The 18,637-nt window shown below is 38.6% G+C and overlaps 1 protein-coding gene across 4 annotated transcripts in view; it reads right to left on the minus strand.

The window, feature by feature from the left end:
* The window catches only part of farp2 (FERM, RhoGEF and pleckstrin domain protein 2), a 37,204-nt gene extending 19,104 nt beyond the window's left edge, over positions 1 to 18,100 (minus strand). Inside the window, exons 1-7 of one of the 4 annotated variants that reach the window (XM_008407737.3) lie at positions 17,927 to 18,100; positions 15,731 to 15,953; positions 5,355 to 5,459; positions 3,575 to 3,617; positions 3,421 to 3,499; positions 2,710 to 2,807; positions 2,370 to 2,484 (exon numbers count right to left, since the gene is read on the minus strand). In XM_008407737.3, the coding sequence (XP_008405959.2) occupies positions 2,370 to 2,484; positions 2,710 to 2,807; positions 3,421 to 3,499; positions 3,575 to 3,617; positions 5,355 to 5,459; positions 15,731 to 15,931 (641 nt within the window). In that variant the 5' untranslated portion in view covers positions 15,932 to 15,953; positions 17,927 to 18,100. The remainder of the gene's footprint in view (positions 1 to 2,369; positions 2,485 to 2,709; positions 2,808 to 3,420; positions 3,500 to 3,574; positions 3,618 to 5,354; positions 5,460 to 15,730; positions 15,954 to 17,926) is intronic. The other 3 variants (XM_008407738.3, XM_008407735.2, XM_008407736.3) reach the window with 3 other exon arrangements.
* Positions 18,101 to 18,637: the final 537 nt, after the last annotated feature.

Below are 18,637 nucleotides of genomic sequence, written 5' to 3' on the forward strand. Positions count from 1 at the left end.
AAGTAAGTCATTACAAACAAACAGCATGTTAGAAACATATCCATCCCATCATTACTCCATTCTAATTTTGTTCATCCTTTAAGCATGAAATCTCCTTAGAGCCTTCCCCTGCCCCACTGGCCTTATGGCTAATAGACTAACCGGAGCAAAGGATTAAAGCAGGAAACTCTCTGCTAGCGCTACCACTCTGGCAACCAAGGAAAGAGATTAGCAAAAGTCTTTAAAGAACCCTTAAGTCTTTAGGGCTTTTTTCAACCTGGGTGCTGAAAAAAGCCTCTGTTGATTATGAGGTAGAACTGTGCTCCTTTAGAGACTGGCTGTGGGAAAAATGCTGTAAACGGTTTCTGCTAAACTCTAAACCGACAGACATGGGTGAGGAAGACTTGTGTCTGTGCATGAAGAACACAGTCAGGGTTTTCACCAAGCATAAACTGCATAGAAACAATGGGGCATCATTTACCACTTCTTAAACCTTCAACGTGAAACAACATGTGTGGGATTAGAACAGAAAAGTCAGTTTATCTTATGTAAATCATAATTAGATAACAGAATGAGCTCAAAATAGCAACATGAATGCCTCCCATTAAGGCTAAGAATAGGAGGAGAAGCAAGCACCGTCAGGTCTGCTGAGGCTTCACTTTTAAACAACGCTAAGCTACAGTTCTTTAAAGTATTATAGTTGAACCTTTGGGGGAAAAAAATATGTTCACAGAAAGGTGCTAGTTAGCAAAACTATGAAGGTTGGGGAACAAAAAGTCTGCAGTTCACTTTTCAGCAGAGATGCAACCAATGTTCTTGTTCAGGTTAAACTGAGGAATCGACTGAGTAATGGTTTGATTTTACACAGCCAGGCGATGACTACACATCCTGCCCCCAAAAAGGAGGATAGTTTGTAGAAACATTCAATAACCACACACAATGACTTGCAAAGTTAATATACCCTGATTTTTTTAAAAAATGTTATCAACCACCAACTTCAGCCTTTATGCGATACACATACTCAAAGTACTGCTTTGGTAAAAGGTCTTGGGAAGTGAAAGAAAAATTAAGCATACTTTGAAAAACCTATACATCTAAAATCTGAAAAATGGGGCATGCAACCCTTTTTATTCTGAGAGCAGATTAAATGAATTTCCCTTGTACTGCCTTGAGAATATTGTTATTGAGTCTAAATACAAATACAGCTTTTTTTTTTAAGGTCTTGACGGTTTGATAGAGAACATTACTGAGGGAACAGGATTACAAAGAACAAAGAACACAGACAGGTGACAGGAATGCATCAAGAAATGATATTGCCTATGCTTCAAATATCTCACGAACCACTGTTTGGTCAGTCATCTGAAAACATAAAGAGTATCTCACAATTGCAGAACAATCAAGAGTTGCTAGATGTAAGCCTTTGACAAAAGAATGAATAGCAGCTGAGAGTCCAAATAGCAGAAAACAAGGGCTGCTTTTTACCAGGCTAACACTGGAATGCCTTCAAAGTTCCTTGAAGGTTTATGTACTAAATCCAATCTGACTGATCGGCTATTGTGCACAAATTTCAGTTTCTAGATATGCATTTCAGATGTTTGTTTGTGAAACATTCACTGTTCAGTGGGGATGTCTGGAAAATAAATTACGTTATTCATTTTGTCAATTCTGCTTTATTGTCTGGTTTTGTTCTTGTGATGTGCTTGATGATTATGCACTACTCTGTCTTGTTCAGACACATAAAATGAGAACAAAATACGAAGTGTTGTGGTTGTAGCAGAATAAAATGTGCAAAGGTTTAAGGCATATGCATATTTTTACAAGACACTAGACATGATGCTGATCTTTTTTTGGCTGCTAAATTTGAACACGATTTTTAGAATGGAATGCGATACTTTGTAAACAGCTTTAGATGAGAACATATCTGAGAATATTCCAGCTGATGTTGGGAGTTTTTTTTTTTTTTAAATCTTGGCAATAGCTGTTAGTCTCAACAGTCGCTACACTTAAAAGTACGAGACACTTAACGCCGCAATTAACAATAGCTCTTCAACATTATCCCAGTCGGTGAATACTGAATAAAAGCCACACCATTATGGTCAGGGGAAAGATCAAGCTGTCAGGAGCAATGCTTTAAATAGAGATGTAAATTATATTAAAATTATGAGGTGAAGGTAAATCACATTAAGTCTTGCTAGCTGTAAAAAACCAGAGCAACAGGCCAGACACGGCTGCTAACACTAACCCTCTAGAGTAAAGACCAAAACCTGACAATATTATTATTACTTTAAGTGGTTCCAGGGATTTGTGGCTGATTTATTCTGACATATGGGTTGGATTCAAATATTTTAAGAGATGTTGGCAGATAAAAAGGAACAGGGGCTGAAACTTACAGGTGCCTGCGGTGGAACTCCATGATTCTCTCTTGCACTTTGTCTTGATAAGGCAACAGTTTGCTTGCTCTCAGGAACTCCCTGTCTGCAGCGTCATCATGGTCTCCGATCTCCGCTGTCGGTTTACACAAGAGAAAACATCAGATTCTGCCTACATAATTGAAGGAAATGTTAACTCTCTTCGGAACAGAATTATCTAAAGGCCACATGAGATCATTGTCATTTTATAATAACATTTCTGCATCTGTCCATCTCAGTTTTGAAATTCAGTGATCATTACGAGGCAGTTATTGAGTATTGCTCTGTGTTTTCGATGTTAAGGCAGTAGAATTAAACATACACTGAACAATGTGTGAGGCCAGCAGCGCTCCAGTATTTTCTGTACAGATCAACCTGCCCTCCATCAGATCTCTCTTCATCTGCAGGGAGAATAAATACCTGTGGGAGGAAACGAGAGGCCAAAATTACTCAACACTCGTGGATTTAGATTTGAAATATTTTTTAACTCAACCGAGAAGATGCAAAGAAATGAGACGCACATCTCTTAAAGGATAAGAAGAACATAAGGAAATATAAATACATTTTAGAAATAATCGCTTTCATTATTTCTAAAATAATGAACATTTTACTTTTCATTTTTAAAAACGGCACCTTTCTCAATAATCAATGAAAACTCTTCATTATGACACAGCAAATCAAACTCTTCCTCCAATTGCTGATCAGCTTTTTGCACGTTTTCTCTGATTCTTTTGTGATGTTTTTAAGGTTAAGATTTTCTATCAGATTCAAGTCAGGCCTCCGACTGGGCCGCTCCACAATAACACCATCATTTCCTGACAGAATAAACCTGTCAGTAAAGCTAAATTAAAATACTTCAAACCTAAGTGATGTAACTATTTGGCAGCACAGGCGTAATAAAAATGTAATTTATTTTTCTAATGATTACCGAGAGATTTTTGAAAAGAAAACCAAAACCCTCAAACATTGTGAAACGTCTTCCATGAAGACAGGAGCCAAAACAAAAACCCAGATAAAATTTCACTTCACTGACCTGGTGTACTCTTCCTGCAGTTGACCCGGGTCAGGGGGAAAGAACTTCACAGAAAGTCGGAACAGCGTATTCGCTGGTACTGGAAAGCAATAACAGAAATATTGAAATTCCTCTCTCTATCAAGTGGATTTACAGCCAGTTTGATCCTACTTACTTCTGACTTGTCTTGCAATGGGCTTTGTTGGTTCAAGCCATACCTAGAGGGAGACAAAGTTTTAGCTTTTCAGCATTTCAGGTTCCAAGTTTGACCAATTGTTACAACAAAACACAATGCAGGTCTTCTAGTATAAAGTGACAGCTCTATAAGCAACTGTCTACTTTTCTTGGAACACAATTTACAATTCTAAGTAAAAGAAAAATCCCTCATCTCTGCCTCATTGTAGCTCAGCTCCTCTGTTAAAACTGTGGCTGATTGATGAAGGAATGTGCAACAAGAAACCAGCATTGAGTAACATTTCTACCCAGAACCAACTGTTGTAATCCGTTTATGTACACAATTCTGCATCTGTCATTGATCTAAATATATTGGCGCACATCTTCAGGCAGTAAATCAGTCAGCTCATGCAGACTTTAACTGTGAAAGTCTTTGAGCACAGTTTTAAAAGAAGCTACACACACTTCACTGAGATGTACAGCCAGTGAATCCATTACAGACAAGCAGTATTGTTTCAGAATGTGAGTTATGGTTTGGATCGTGGCCCCCATGTTGGTTTATAAAAACTCCAAGGTGGTATTACATTCCAGTCATGTTTCTGGAAAGATAAAAACAGCAGAAATTCTGACGGGCGAGTCGAGCCAGACAAGTTATGCCTCATTTCTACTGAGTGGTAAGGCATGTGTACAAACTCTAGTTTATGGTCCGGTGTATTCAGAAGAGCATTCCCACCGCCAGTGGGGCTTTCACTGAGCAGGTGGGGTTAAACCCAAACACCTCACACTGCGTCAACTGTACATGCCGTTGTCCTACAGACCTACATCTGAAGCGTGACCAGAAATGGTGCAACGTGTTGATTGTTTGGGCCAAACCACAGCAATCCATGCCGTAATGCTCAGTGGAAACAAAGCATTAAAGAGACTTCTATATCGTCTCCAGTGCCACCTTACTGATTGTACTAATCCAGAGCAACAAAGTAACCATAAAATGACATCAAAGTGCACAGGGATTCCCCTCCACTCGCATTTATGTTATCATTATGTTAAGAACTTTGACCTGTCACCAATAATGAGTATGCAGTGTAGGCACACAGTACATTGTGAGTAGTGAAACCCCTGAACTTTAAACTTAATGGGAAACTTAATTGCTTAATGGGAACACGGCAATTTAAAAAAAACAAAACAAAAAACACACTTTTATTTTTTAATTAAATGTTTTTCCATAAGAATGAGGTGGTTTTTTGGCAATATCAAAATTAGCAATGGAAACATGTTTTCACATCGCACAAGTCACTGCGATCAACAACTGGATGTCACGACTGGCAGAAGAGACGAAGATGACAGGAAGTGGTAGGATGATGCGTTATATTTTTTAATGTCTTATCGCATCAACAAACTCATTCACATGTGATTTTAACTGCGCTTCTTATTGTGAAAACACCAAAACATTTTGAGCACATTTGTAAACCAAATGGCTACTGACAATTTTATATATTTAGAAACTGATTTTTGCATATTAGCTCCAGTTCAAACACATTGGTTGGAAGCATTTCTGAATATCTATTTAAAATAGTCTGAGTCTCAGTTGGATTTAAGTCTCAACTTTCAGTGCGCTAATCTAACATTCTGCATCCATTTACCATGAAAGACCTCAATAAAATATATTTATGTTTGCAATTGTAACGTGACAATATTAAAAGGTGTATGAACAGTTTTACAAAGCACTGTAAAATCTGCGTGCTTCAAACCAGAAGTGAAAGATATTATTGCGGAATACATACCCAATTCATCTGCATGTTCTGAAACTCGACGCCAAAGTAATCACTTTCGATGAGGTTACCCCTGTGGAAAACCTCAGAGAGGAGGTTCTGTCCAGGAAGTTTTGGCTGAAAGAGAAGAAAGAAAACAGACTGAGGCATTCCTTTCATCTACATGCCAACGAAGTTTTCTGATACCCTCCTGTGAAGCATCTTCAACCAGCACTAAAAGCAATATATAGAACATTGGTTTCAGTCAAAAATATATATACATTTAGACGGGACACAACCGATCCCCAGAGATCCTTTGAGAAAGGCCAATGTAGCTGTAGCTGAGCGTTGGGTAAGTTCTGTCTTTGGAGAAGAAAATACTTGCCATCTGCAAACAATTCTCTTCATTGTGTTTTATGAGTTTGTATGCTCCATCTGTTGAGTCAAATAGCCTCCTTGATGTTGACAATAAGCTGGTGAAATTATTTTATGTTATTAAAAAAAAAAAAAGGTGTTCTGTGTTGCACTGCAGCCTCGCTCTGAGCTGAGAGGAGAACAAATCTCAGGGAGAAAATCTGCAGAGGTTTACCTTCTCAGTGCTCTGGGGTTTGTTTTCACTAAACGAAGAACTAATTACTATGTACCAAGAGCATACTGCAGTTGAGGTTTGGAAACCTAGGCTGTGACTTTTTGAGAAAATTACAGCCTAAAACATCTGGTAGTAATGTAAAATAGTATTTTTAAAAGTCTTATAAAAAGAACTGCACTGCATCGGCTAAACTAAGGTATTACAGCTCAGCGGCCGCCAAAAGCTCAACTGTAGAGACGTTTTTTCATTACTTTGATACAGTCACATGTTCTGCATTCAGACAACCTATAAATCGCAGGTGAAATCTACAAAAGCACCATCAGCAAGTGTGGAAATCTGCTGTAAAAGGCTTCAAGTGCCTACACTTAAGAATCTGATTACCACTGAACGAAAGTGGGGAACAAAAGCATATGTGTTGGAATACTTTGGTCTGCCTTTGAGGAGAAGCCAAACACACATTCTAGACAACGTCAGTAAGTATGCTGAATGAAAACAGTGGGCAAATGTGAGAAATTCAGGTAAAATGTGTCACTTTGGCTGCCTTCCAGCATAACAAACACTGAGCTCTCAGCAGATGGAACTCTTTATTAGTGAGTTTATCAAAACCAAATTCTTCACTGACATTAGATCTAACTAACATGGATCTCTTTCCAGTCTCCATTTAATGATGTTAATGGTGTTTAATTGATTCTACAATAATCTGGTAGAATGAGGTTGAAAACATTTGAAAAGCTTCAGTTTAGTACAGTAACTGCTACAGCATCCACACATGTACTTTTAAATACAAAATGTAAACACAAGAGTCAAATCAGAGAGATGGGGTCGATTAGAAGTGAAGTGTTCATTAAAGTAACATTCATAACAAAGTTCATCATAGTTGGCTTTGTTTTCAGATGTCTTTTCTGTGAAAAACTCAAAGGTGCGGTACACAACTTTTATTAAAGAATATGTTTTTACAAATCTGTTGAAACCATCATTATGTAGTGACAATATGGTATGAGACAGATAATCTGAAAAAATAAAAATAAAAATAAAAAAGAGCTCCTCTACCTTCTCCCAGTGCCAACTAGAAACAACCAATTAGAGCCAGCCAGGATGAGAGCTTAGTGCTGTCAATCATCCCTCTATGCGGCACTGCTCATCCGACTCTTCTTCTTCTTTCTTTGTTACACTACAACTAGAATAGCCTGTTGTGAATGCTCAAGCTAGTTAGCATAGCTACTGATGATCGACAGTTGATTGACAGCGCCAAGACCCACTGGCTCTGATTGGTTGTTTTTGCTAAAGAGCGGTGCATTTCTCCAGAGAGTAATAGTTGCTCAGGGAGGAGGTGAAGTAGATCTTTTTTTTTTTTTTTTTTACAGATTATTGGTCTAATAACATACTGTCCCAACATTGTGACAGTTTTAACAAATATGTAACCAAATATTTTTGCCATAAAAGTTACATACTGCACCTTTATCCCTGAGAAGGAGTGTTTAAATTAAAACCTCAAAAATCTAGTAGGAGAACAACATATGAGATGACATTTTCACAGAACTTAAGTGGTTATGTGGTTCCAGAATTAAACAAACAGCATGATAACTAGAGACGTGAATCTGCTGATTTTCAGCTTCGTTGGCCCTGACCGGTGACCGATTGGTCAGAAACTCAAAGAACAACCTTTTTCTGATCGAGTGATGCCACCATGCTACCAGGTTCCACTAACAACACTGTTCTATATGGACGCTGTTATTGAGGGAAGTTTTTTAAAGTGAGGTGCTTAAAAATTAAGTCAGAGGAGGTACGCTGATGATGGGGGCATGATAAGAGAAAATTGTATTTTCGTTGCATGCTGAGACATGTTGAGAAACCAGATTATTCAGCTGATAACAGGTTGTCGTCTGATAAACATCTTTTAACTACATAACTGAATTTAGATGCTTGGAAATGACCTTTAACTTCTTCTCCTTAGAACAATGTGAAAGAAATGATGGCTCTTCTACATCAATCCTGATGTTTTTTACATCCTTCACCTCACAGTAACACTTGAATGTTTTAGCAAACTTTCCACGCTGCCTTTATTGGGATATACAGTTTTAGTAATCGTCAGTTATTCAATGTATTTGGTCATCAGTACCTGCTACTAACTTAACTCTAATCAAAATGTTAAAAGTCAATTAGGTTTCTTTCACATTGCTTCTTTTTTTATTTTTCCTTTTCAGATGTTACATTTATTGTATTGGAAGATCCAATGACTTTGGTTTAAGATGTGCAACCTTAATTTGAATTTAAACTTAACCTTAATTTACCAAGCCAGCAAAAGGACATCACAAATTGAAATGCTATATTTGTGTAACATTCTACTGTAAACACAAGCAGAGGACAGCTTCACATTCCATCAAACATCAACATTTAAGATATCCTGAGGAATGCACACATGATGGCATCTCGATAGTGAGATCCTGATAAGTCGTCAGCAGTCTGAAATTTGCTGGTCGGCTGCATATTTTCAGAGAACAAACAAGAGGATCCACATTGGTTATTTTCACCTTGACCTTTTATACAAAAAACAAAACAAAGGACTGTAGCAATGAGCCAAATTCTAGTGTAAGTCTACTTAATGTCTTACTTAATGTCTTTCTAAGTTTCATTCTAATAAAACCCTTTGGATCCGTTTCAGAATTTCTCAACTTATTTATCCTAAGTCAGCAAAAAATTTTTAATAATTCAGTTTATTCCACTTTAATCCAATCTTGGTATCAACAGTATATTGTGGCACAGACTAAAGATAGCGAGCAGCTCCAGGCAAGCAGCAGAAAAAAGATCACTCCACACAAGAAAAAGTGAAAATGTGCATTTAAAAAAGGTCCTATTGTGATAAAACAAGCCTACAAAGACATGACATGCTAAGAAAACTAGACATACCAGGTGATGAGTCAACAGTATTCTGGAATGAGCGGCAAAGCTCCAAAGCAGCAGAGCACAAAGGCACTTTAAGCCAAAGAAACAACTATTGTAATCTTTCAGGAAAACGGCTGCATTAGTCATAAAACAAAAAATAAAGATTTTTCATAGAGAAAGAAATTTACAAGTACATGGAAAATAAATTGCCACAAGCAGCGCTCAGTTATATTCCCCAATGCAAACACAGCTGTAGTACAGGGCTGGTTGGAGAAACACCAATGAACAACATCTTTTTAAAACAGTTTAATCTCACTGGCAATATTTCAGAGTTACACAATATCTTCACTATAGTCACCAACCAACGAAATACCTCAATGAACACCAACCAAAGGTATGAAAAATAATGTCAAGCAGGGTTTTTTCCCCAGTGTATTGTAATTCTGGTGGGCCACCAGGTTTTACTTGACCCCGCCACCAGTCTAAATGTAACTTGTTTATGACAGCAAATACTGATTAAACTAGGTTTATAGCTGAAGCATTGAACTGAGCACAAAGTTCGCACCAGCTACGCTGTCCATACACCAGCTTGTTGGCATCACGCTACTTTTCTCAAATCATGATGTATACTCATGCACGCCTAAATTTTTGTAACGTAACATTTTTCCAACACAAAAACACAGTGGACTGCCTTGGTGTCCCCATCATCAAACGTAGCATGATCCGGCAGAGTAAGGGGAAACTCTGCCAGATACTTCTAAGATTATATTTAAAAAGAAAAAATTGTACGAACAAGCCTATTCTTAAAATAGGCTTCACATGTCTCTATAGTAAATACTGTTCCCTCCACACCTTCTGCGTTTCCCTGAGCTTGATCCCAAACTAAAAGTGAGTCTCTTCTTGCTCCAACATCCTCCACACTAAGGAGTTTTGTTGCAGCTGTAACCTGTAAACTCCATGCTGACAAAAATGTAAATTAAGAAACAAAGCGCGGAGACTTTAAGTGTATTTTTTTTTTTCATTTTTAAACTAACTATATTGTAGATAATCCTTCTTCATCTCTCTGCTGCAAATCAAACTTCGCTTAAATCTGCTGGGATTTTCTGCTGCTGCCACAAGTGAGTCAGAAAATTGGTGGGTTGCTTTTGAAAAGTTCAAACAGCATCTGAAGCTGAGACACATCGGCGGTATAAGAGTTAGCTCATGTGTTGTTCACACCCAGCTTGTGGTACATGCACCACAGCCTCATCGTGTCAACGGGTCACCTAATCAAGATCCGAAAGCAGAAGGGATTATGGCAAGCAGATGTTTCTCTGAGAGACAAATCTTTCTCTGGGTGTGTTAGTGGTGCGGCGTGCCATTTGGTGCTGTTGGGGGAAATACAAGTAGGAGTTTGAACATCAGCAATCTGCAGGGGGGAGGACTGAGTTCCTCATGCATGGAAAAAATAAACAGAAAGAAAAAGAAAGGAAACAGGTGAACAGCAGATCTTGCCTAACCCAGTTCAAATCCAGGTCTTGGGTGTGCCTTGTGCGACAGGTTAAGCACGGTTTCATCCCAGATTCTCCCACTGGCAGCAGGGGTGTGTTGAGGCTTGCATTTAGCACAGTGGGACACACAATGTTTTCAGCTTAGCTCTACCACCGCTCTCTCTCCGTCTCTCTCGATATACACTTTTAAAGCTCTGCACACCAGTGGCCACAAGTATGTGAAGTGAATTTCAAGGGCGTTTAGCTGCTTTTCTCAACCAAAGTCAAGCTTCATTCTAAAGAGTCACCACTGGGGGTTCTTTTCAAAGAGAGCTGGCTACAGAACACACCTGAGGGCAGCTGCCTTCAGGCTGCATTTGTTGGCAGATAAACAGTATTTGCTGATGATCAGGATCAGGTTGTTTGCAGGTGACCTTCGACTCATGTTTCCAACTCAAGCCATTTCAATATTCTTAAGCCTGCCACTGTAAAACATTGTTACACATCAGGGTCATTGTGAAATTCTGGATGGGGTGGGGACTGAATTGTCATTTGTGGAGAGTGTGTGTGTGTGTGTTGCCTTGCAACTTTCTAAAGACAAATTTTAGCCAGATTCCATACTTCAGTGTTATGCGACATCATTCACCTATTGGGGGGTTGATGTGGAGCCTGTCATCTTTTTTTAGCTACTTTAACTAGCCTCTGAGTTCAGTTGGTGAGTAGGTGTGAAGTAGAGAATTGATACTACCTGCCCTCCTTTGTACTCAACAGAGGTGCTGGTTGAATAACGCTGGTTTAATTTATGTTAGCACATATTTTGCATAATGTTTGATCTCATAATGTACAGTGCAGGTTTGTGTAGTAGCCATTTTAAATGTTTGCAAAACTGTCTATATTCCGCTAATGTGAAAAATTTATTTTGCAACTGCAGTGTTTCCATTAAAAAAGCACAATTAAAATTACATATCAATACGTTTGTTCACACAATAAGTCATTAAAAACATGCCGCACCATCATCCTCCTGCCACTTCCTGTTGAATTCTTCTTCATGGTTTGTGCTGGTTGTTGATTATGTGACTTGTGGGATGCAAAACGTGTTTCCATTGCAGTTTTGCAAAATAAGACAATTAAAAAAATTCTACCTGATGGTAGAAAGAAAGCTTTTGATCAAAAAGCAAAAGTTTTTGGCGTGTTTTGATTAAGTGAATTTATTTTTGAAATATCAAGTTGCACAATAACATTGTCAATGGAAATGACAATATTATTATGCAAACTGACAATAACAAATGCCGATTGTGCATTTCTAAACACAATCAGCAATATTTAAAAAATCAACTCAACTCAATCAGAAGCCTGAAAAAACAGTTCACATGTCTCTGAAGTAAATACTGCTCCCTCCACACCTTCTGTGTTTCCCCGAGCTTGATCCCAAACTAAAAGAGTCTTCTTGCTCCCCCACTCTCCACACTAAAGAGTTTTGTTGCAGCTGTAACCTGTAAACTCAAAGGTATCAGTCGCATACTGATTGGAATAAGATTTGACTTTGTGGCTGAACAGTTTCGTGGGTTAGGGTTGGTCAAGGTGAGAAATAACCAGATTTGTGCAACAGACTCAAATTATTGTTATTATTACTTCATGCAGATTCTGTTAATATCTTTCATGTAAAAATTCAAACAGCCCAAGGTTCACCTTTCCAGAACCTCATCAAATAATGCAGAACAGAAAAGCTCAAAAAGAAAGCAAGCTTGAATGAAAGAGAGCTCGAGAACAAGAAGGGAAGAAACCACAAAAGAAAGAAAAAGAAAGCTCAAAAGAAATAAAGAAGGAACGAAAAAGAAAGCTCAAAGGTAAGGAAAGAATGATGACACAATAATGGACTGAAGGAAGACACAAGGAAGGAAGAAAAGAAGAAAATGGAAAAAAGGAATAACACAAGGACAAGAGACAACAAAGCAAAAAATAGAAGGAAATTGCAAGGAAGTGTACAAGTAGGGAATGAATAAGGGAAGGATACAAGTAGGGAGAAAAAGAAGGAAGGATACAAAATTTGTTTTAGTCAGTGGGAATAGTGACATCAAATTCTACACTCGTCCATACCAGCAAGGAACACCTTATGATAAAACTCTAAAAAGATGACCCTCCATGTGTTGTTCTTCACACTGTGGATTTTATGACCACTTTCTGGAAAGAACACAGAAAAAAATTGCAAAAAAAAATATCAACCAGCAGTAACACAATGCACTTGAATCACACAAATATCATCGTGTTGCTCTGACAGACGAAACCAAATGTGAAGTCGACATCAACAAAGAGGCTGAAATTCCTGGGACAAACTTTCAGCAAGGCTGCACTGCTGTGAGAGCCCCATCCCCCACGTTCTCTGCTCAAACTTTGTCCTGGCGGTGAGTGCTCTTTCTGAACATGAGACACTGCCCCTCACTTCTGCTCCCCTTTCTTCCTACCTACTTTGTTGTCAGCCTTTTTGCCGTTTACGTACTTGTTTGCCAACACTAAAGCAATGCCGATTCCCTCCCCTCCGCTGTGGATTTTCACACTGCTAGGTTTTACAACCCACACCCCCCTGGCTATTTTTTTTTCTTTTTTTTTTGCAAGTTTTTGAGCTAGAAGTTTAGGCCAGAGAAGGGGTTGGCTGTGCTGGATAAAAGGAGCCTGTGTTTCCTTGCCCTGATGGGCCTTCCTCCACTGTCCAGAAACCACAAGGCTGAGCTTTCTCCTGCGCTGGCCGTGGGAGGAGCCTGAGAACAGGAGCTATGCAAGCAAATGTCTGCTGACGATGCCAGGTAACTGTAGTAAAGGTTAACAGATCACAGAGCAATGCTCTCAATCTGATTTGGTCTACTTTGTGTGCCATTGTCACAAATATTCTGTCATACAACATATGTCTATCAAAAACAATAAAAAAAAACAAAAACAAAGGAAAGAACATGGGAACATAGGTTTGCTTTCTATGAGTTATTGAGCAAAATTCAGCAGACTTACAATAGCTGTACATTAATGCACAGTCAAGGGCACTATGGCAGCTTGAGCAATGAAACTTCTTAAATTAGTGAATTTGCCAATGTTAATATTATGGTCATTTAGTGAAGCATTGTATAAAAGGTACAAAACTCCTAACTGTGCCAGTCCAACATTCCTCAAAAAGTATTCATGTCTCCATGATGATGGTGGAAGAGGAATACTGATGTTGCATTCTGACCACATTTACATATCAAACACAGCAATAAACTTGTGACCAATCACACCACACTTCGCACAGAGCTTTGTCGGAATAGTCCGACCGGCGCCTGGTGTTCGCCAGGTGGACGGCTGAGTCTATGTCAATGAGAACCGATATCGGCACTTCGCATAAAGAATGTTGGGTTCTTTAAGGTAGCAGGGAAGGGTCTTGTCTTCAACTTGTCAGTCACACACTTGAATTGGTTTTATTGGCTTTAAGTATCACATAATTGTGAATGGACAAAAAAAATGGTTGCACTCTATTTAATTCATCAAAGTAAAGGAGGCTGAATGAGAATGGGTTTCAGGTCTGTAATTGTAAAACACTTTGAAGCCCACTCCACAATTTTGTCCTGGTTTGCGTTGGTCTGTCACATAAATTCCCAAAACAATGCATTGGGTTCATGGTTGCAGCATGATGAAACATAAGCAAGTTTGAATAATTTGGCAAGCAGCTGCATCCTCTTCTACTAAATAAAAGCAATGCTATGCAGTCTTTCAGTAGAGAGATAACTACTACTCTCCCACCAACCCACGGCTCCTCAATGAATGAACAGACATATGAGGCAGCGTGGATGAACAACAGAGCCTCTCAGAGAGCCATCTTGTTCTTGCCAAACTGCAGTCTGCTTGACAACAAGACTGCCGTCATTCCCCCTTTTGCAGCTATGTATTTCTGTCTGCTCCATGTGCAGAGTTCTCATCAGGACAAATTCAAAAACAGTTTCAGCACAAAAACAGTAAGGGTTGAAACGAATAATTGCGACCAATCGATTATTGAAATAATCATCAACTAATTCAGCTGATCAATCATTAACTAAAGTATGCAGATTCAAAAAAGTGAATTACTGAAAAAACACCACACTCAAAGCAATACCTCTAAATTGTACAAAAATATATACACTTTGTGTGTATTGTAAAAAAAACAACCTGTCTGTAAATATGTTTTACCCAAAACCCCTCAAATGTCATAGTTTTAGCTTCACCTGATTAAAATTCTGTTAAAAAAAAATTCTCTTATCAAGCACCTTTTGTTATTCATTCATTAATAGGTTAATCCAAAAAATAATCAACAGACTAGCTCAACACTGAAGTTAAATCAAGAAGCTTTTCACATATTGATGTTATAAGTATTTTTTCCTCTGTAGATTCATCCTTTGCTACGAACAATTAAGCGTACACTGAAGGAATGTTACATTGTTGCAATAAAATATTTTCTTATTTAACAGAAGAACTGAGTTATTTGTATCTTTCTATGCATTTCTAATGTTGTATAAAAAGACTTGAATGAAAAATCTGCAGAATGTGCCAATTTTTTTTTCCATCCGATTAATAAATAACTAAAGTAATCATTAGTTGCAGCCCTAAAAACAAAACAAAACAAAAAAGTCATTAAAGATTGTTTTCATGTTGACTGAACATCATGCCGAGCCGTTCTCTTATAAATCAAACTTAAATCTGTCACAGTTCATTAGCATCGGACTTGGCAGTAACACATGGCGGATGAGATTATAAAACGTCCGTCTCAGCGGTGCTCCCAAACTGCATCTGCTGGAACGGTTATTGTTGTGGCTACAGGAGGATTTAGGACACCTGGAGAGAGGAAGAAATACTCCATCTAAAAACACAATTAGCAGCCGCCAAACTCAGCATTTGCACTTCCCTGCAAATTAGGCACCGAATTGAATATTTAATCCTTGTGGCTGACTCCACTTTGATAGTATCCTCCTCACGGCAGGAAACGACAGGAAACAAGTGCTGATATAGTGGCTTCCTTATTACTTCCTATTTGTCTACTGAATTACCCCTACTGCAAATTGGAGAGTTACAACAGGAAAGCAAAGGAACGTTGTTTAAGTCTGGGCACACCAATAAATAAAGTTGGTGTACAGGCTAGTCTTAGGTTAAAAAAAAAGAAAAACAGAAAGAAAGGAAAGTGCACCCTACTCCATTTCACCACTAACTTCTAGATGTGAAGCAGAAATTAAAGCCAAGAAACCAAAAAGTGCCCTGGAAAGGGACACAAAGCTGGAAGCAATAAGAGGCCTTAAGAGAAGGGGATTTTAGCACCAAGCCATGTGGCAGCTGTCACCGACCCAAAGCCACACGCAAGCAGGGTAACCAAGACATGCAGCCTGCTGTGGAACAAACAGCAGGCTTATCTCAGAGTAAACAAAACAGGGCGAGGGGATTGCAACGGTGACCCCGGCGGGACAACTGCTGATACTCACGTCTATGACGAAGAACTCCTGGGAGTCGTCCAGTCCCTGCACACGGACCTGGAGGCCCAGCCCGTGGCTTTTGCTCCCGCCGACCATGTTGCCGCTGAGGCTTTGGCCGGGCTCCAGGGTGCTGATACCGGCATTGAACTGGGCTCCCAGCCTTGTGCCGGGGGTCTGTAGAACCCGATACGAACCCTCTATCTCCCCCATGATTCCTCTGGGCCGCTAACTCCTGTAGGTCATAGAAAAAAAAAAGTTATTGCAAATCATGAAAACAAAAAGCAGAATAAAACTTTCTTTTCAAAGGAGACTTCAGATGAAATGCTGAATGTTTGGATTTGGCTCACAGTGAAGACTAGCTATAGTCTTTCACGGTTTGGACACATGAGCCGCATTTATAGGCACTTAACAGAACTATTTCGTTGTTCAGCACCCAGCTTTCAAGGTAAGTAAAAGAGCTGTCTGCCACAGAGTCTACTCCAATAAATGTAATCATGTCAGGTCACTTGGAGTTCCTTTTGTTTTAATCAGCAATCCTAATCTTTTATTTTGGAAGCAGGTAACTCCTCTCTCTGTAGTCTTGGCTGATTTGTACCAGACTTCTAGCGATATATATATATATATATATATATATATATAGGTGTCTCCCAACAAGGAGATGTTGCAAATCTGCTTGGACAGCCAATGATTTCAAGTTATTTTCTATGATCGACTTCACGGAACTTGTTTCAAGAAACTTAGACTGACCAAACTTATTTCCTTTAGTGCATTTAAATTTAAGCAGTTCTTGAAGCAGATCCTATGACATGTACCCGTTTCCTAGCTTGATATTTTCTTTTAGCTGTTAATTTTTCAGTGTTATATTTGTTGCTGCCTCTTGGCCAGGACTCCCTTGAAAAAGAAGTTTTAAATCTCAATGTTTTTTAGTTTTTTTTTAGCCTGGTGAAATAAAAAAAAAAAAATAATAACAATACCGTGTTATATTCTTTTAAGCCCTAGAAGAAAATACCCTATAAGTAATAATATCAACCAGCAGCAGATCACTTATTTTTTCAAGTTATCGATTTATGGTCACCATCTGCCATTATCTATTCTTATTTCATAAAAGTTAACAGGCCCAATCGGTGCTGATTGGTGGAAACAGTTCAAATGGTGATGTTCTCCACCCCAACATAATATTATTAATGAAGACGTTGTGGCTCATCAAATAGACCAAGGCTGGATAAGAAGAAAGGCCATTCAAATGCAGATCAAACCTCTAGTCTACCCACTGATATAATTGGTAAAATAAATGGATATGTCTAACATCGGACTTTCACTTGAGTTTAAACAAATAAAATGTTGCCTAGTTACATGTCATCTTAACATAAAATGCAGTTTCCTTCGTTATTTTCAGATATAATTATGTTTTCAATAAATTATTGAAGCAAGTATCAATGAACGTACTTTTAATATGAGTGTATTTCCGATTTTATTTAACGTAATAACTAATATCGATATTTATTGAACAAATTATTGGGTACTTTTAGCCCTTGCTACCAAAACGAGGATCGGAACCAAAATAAATGGAAAAAGGGTGAACAACACACAATTTACACCATACCTGAGATTTTAGCATGTTTACGACTACTTTTCACTGTAGTTAGCGAAAGTATTTAGCAACAAGGACAAATAAACTGAGCAGTTTACGTAAATAAAAAATCGAAATAGGCAGAGATGAAATAACACCGCCTGGCTACTAAATGGGGCTAAGAATTAGCGAAATGACCAGAAGCCAACACACATCTGAGACAGTCAAAGAGACGTGGATGTGGTGCAGGAGGTTAAAACTCTGCAGAAACCACTGCCTGAAAAAGAAAAAGAAACCTCGGCGTGCAGCGTTAAAGACGCTGCGAGTGTGGGTGTTTCTTTTCGATGTTTATTTTGAGTGTTGGACCCAACTAGGTCAGGAAGATACAAATGTTGCTAAATTGTGAAACGGAGGAATTACAACAAATGGCGCAGAAGACGTCAAGAAAATGCACGAGCTCTGTTTTTTTCCCCCTTTTTAATTCGTTTTGAAAGAAGTTTGATACACTTCAATACAAAAACACCGAAAGAATAGGAACGCGAAGTTAAATCCTGAAGTTTACGGTTACGGATACCTATACTAAATAAAAGTCATACGTGATAAAAACAAAGTGTAAACGGCGGTATTGAACTTACCTTATTTTGCTAGAAATGATACAAAACGTTAAAACTTCGTAACACCGAGAAGGACACCGCTCCTGTACATGGTCGGCGTCGCCTAAACCAGTGTGCACTCACACTCCTCTGCCATTGGCTGAAACCGTCGCGTTCGTGCTGTCATTGGCTCAGATGTGGCCGAGGGTTTGTGGGCTGTGGGACGAAGATTTACCTTCCTTCACTTTAAATAGCTTGCATGGATGGAGAAGAGAAGAAATATGTCGGAGGGAAAAGCACATTGTATTTTCTACTAGGGCCTATAATAAACTTTCGAAATGTTTACGGCGGTGACTTGGCTTTCTTACCGGAGCGGTCAACCCTGATAGAAAATAAAATGGTTGTCCTTCTGAGTACTTAGATCGCTGAAATTTCACTCACAAGATAAAATCTCTCACTCCTCAAGTTTGTGTTAGTTTGATATAAATTATTCTGTATATATGTGTATTTATCTATCAGTAATGTTCAATTAGGTTATGTCTCGTTTAACCAAAGTCCAACGTCTTCTAGAAGCTTTCAGGTGAAGAAAGGAAAAAAAGATTTACATCTGAGAGTAAGGCAAAGATGTTTCTCACATTGTAATAGAAGAGCTCCCCCTACTGGCCTTTATAAAACATATAAATGTTTTAGCGTTTATTCCATATGTTAAATTTAATAAATTTGCAGCAATCTAGTGTATGCAAGCAAAGGCCT

This window comes from Poecilia reticulata, chromosome 4 (genome assembly GCF_904066995.2).
Source record: "Poecilia reticulata chromosome 4, P_reticulata-male-v2, whole genome shotgun sequence".
Lineage (NCBI taxonomy): Eukaryota > Metazoa > Chordata > Actinopteri > Cyprinodontiformes > Poeciliidae > Poecilia > Poecilia reticulata.